The following is a 2,500-nucleotide window of genomic DNA, read 5'->3' as shown; positions in this document are numbered from 1 at the left end:
GACACATGGGGGTAGACCGTCGGCACACAGCAGCCGTGCCCTAGTGGTTAGGGAGGCGGTCTTAAGATCAGAGGGTTGCAGGTTATGAATCCTACCCTTACCTCTCCTTACACCTCCATCCATGGATGAAGTGCCCTTTAGCAAGGCACCTAACCCCAAACTACTCCAGGGACAGTAACCAAAACTTTGTAATATCTATAAGTCGGTTTGGATAAAAGCTAAATGTAATGTAATGTAATGCTATACAGATACAGATGGGACAGATTTACATTCTAATGAGTAGACGGAAAGAAAGTAGAAGGAAAGAAAGACAGCACTGACTACCTTAGACATATAGAAGTATAGATTGACACTAGACAGGTACAAGGACAGATGTACACTACCATGGACAGACAGAGGGACAGAAGGTGACAGTGGCAGAGAGGAAAGGCATCCAGGACACGACGAGAACACACGAGGAGAACTCGCTGAGGAGAAGAGGAGAAGAAGAGAGATAACACATGCCACAGCAGAAGAGGAAGAAACACACAAGTATGTAGAAGGCACACACATGCACAGACTAAGAAAGAGACCCAGAGTATGCACACTAACAGAGATGTTGGAACTAATTGTTGGTAACCATCCATATCAGCCTCTAATAGCGAAAATACGCAGGCATACAGCCACTACAAATATCACTGGAAAACATTGGATTTGATGGAAAAAAGGGTGAAACCAAACCACAAACCCCACTCAAAGTAGAACAGTAAATTGTGGTGTCTTATATTTCTGATTTATTAACTAAGACCAAAAGCAAAGCATACTGGACCAATATGGTGACACGCAAGGTTAGCCACACCAAAAGGCTGAACGCGGTATCTAGTGTTGAAATATCTATGGGCACCAGGCTGCATATTGTGATCCAGCCACCAGAGCAAGGGAGGCAAGCTGAGGACATGCAGTACAGCAGGTGTCACCAACGTGACGAGTCCGACTACCAGATTTTAGTCACAGTTAATGCTTTTCTTAATTTAAATAAATATTAATATTAAATATTTATTATTTATAACCTATAAGCAAATTATAATTTAATAATAGTGTGATTTGAAAATGATGCCAAGAGATCAGCAGAGCATTTTGAACAAAAGTAGCCTTCGGGTAGCCTTCAGTAGCCTAAGGGTAGCCCTTGGTAGCACTCAGACCCAGAAAGGTTGGGGACCCCTGCAGTACAGTATGTATGGGGATGGAGTGGTTTGGTGGTCTGGTATGGAGGCAGTGAGGTGTGGAAGGTGTATGGAGACAGATGACATACCCGCCACTACTGTGGGTGGTTGACGCGTGATGATGCAGGTTCAACACGTATAGGACGGACATGGAGATCACACTGTGAACAGACAGACAGAGAGGAGGAGTAAAGGAGGGACAGAAAAGAGAGGGCAGAGAGAGAGAAGAGAGAGAGAGAGTGAGAGAGAGTGAGAGAGAGATGGAAAGGGAGGGATGAGAGAGGGAGCGAAAGAGATGATTGGTAAATATCCAAGGACAGGTAATGATGTCAAATGGCAATGAGAGATCATGATATAACATGGGTCCCATCAGCAATACATTACACATGGGGAAAAATATGCAAGACATAAACTTAAGTTATGGTGGTGCCCTGTTAGGTAAATATTTAATCTGAGGGCTATTATGACTATCTCGTCAAAGTAACACAAATTGCTCTGGTGTTCACAAAAAAATTAACTTGGAATGATATTCCAATGACTAGTCCACAAGTTTGTTAAAGGCCAACTTCCGATAAAACACAGTTTTACTCACTCCTTTTGAAAATCGGACGGTCATCCCAAGTAAAACTCACATGCAAGGCTCTCATAGCAGTGCGTCACCTCGCCTGGATGTATTTCCAGGTGTTTCCCAATTAACATAAACAATGCAGAGAAACGAGCGAATCACGAAAGCCTTTCTGTGTTGCGTCACATCGAAAGAAGGCGTTGCCCACAAAGGTTTATGTCGACCCATTTTTCTAAAAACATGTAGAGTAATTTTTTTTCTGCTTGTTTTCAAAACCAGCAACGCCTGGTGGCCCGAAACCTAGCTTAGCTTAGCTATCAGCTGGTTGCTACTCTCAGATACACACAAAGCACAAAGGCTCATACATACAGCCGTCTCACTCTGCTCGGTCCATGCCTGCAGTTCACCTAGGGGTCGCTGTCGAAAGAGCAGAGCCCTGAATGGAGCCTGCACGCCTCTGTTGGCGCCCCTATAGTGCAGTACCACCTGGGGAAGTGGCGATTCTAACTTTAGATGAACTCTCCGCAGAGCAGGAGGGAGGGAGCCAATCAGAGACGGAATTACACGAGAAACTCGGAAGACCCTCTCGTTTCTCCACAAACCACCTTGCTAGCTTGCAAAAACGGCTTGAAACAAAGCAACCAGAACGTTTTTTTTAAAACAGGACCAAAGCGTAACACATTCAATAACAATGGGGAACACAGCAATATTAATGAAATGACGTTGAGAGGAC

The 2,500-nt window shown here is 44.2% G+C and overlaps 1 protein-coding gene across 1 annotated transcript in view; it reads right to left on the bottom strand.

The window, feature by feature from the left end:
- Positions 1-2,500, bottom strand: part of myrf (myelin regulatory factor) — a 62,650-nt gene that overhangs the window by 6,087 nt on the left and 54,063 nt on the right. The window contains exon 18 of the mRNA XM_063197253.1: positions 1,292-1,363. Coding sequence (XP_063053323.1) covers positions 1,292-1,363 — 72 coding nt within the window. The remainder of the gene's footprint in view (positions 1-1,291; positions 1,364-2,500) is intronic.

The sequence above is a fragment of the Engraulis encrasicolus genome, chromosome 4 (assembly GCF_034702125.1).
Source record: "Engraulis encrasicolus isolate BLACKSEA-1 chromosome 4, IST_EnEncr_1.0, whole genome shotgun sequence".
Taxonomy (NCBI): domain Eukaryota; kingdom Metazoa; phylum Chordata; class Actinopteri; order Clupeiformes; family Engraulidae; genus Engraulis; species Engraulis encrasicolus.
Note: the sequence above shows the minus strand (reverse complement) of the source record. Positions and strands in the feature narration are given on the sequence as shown.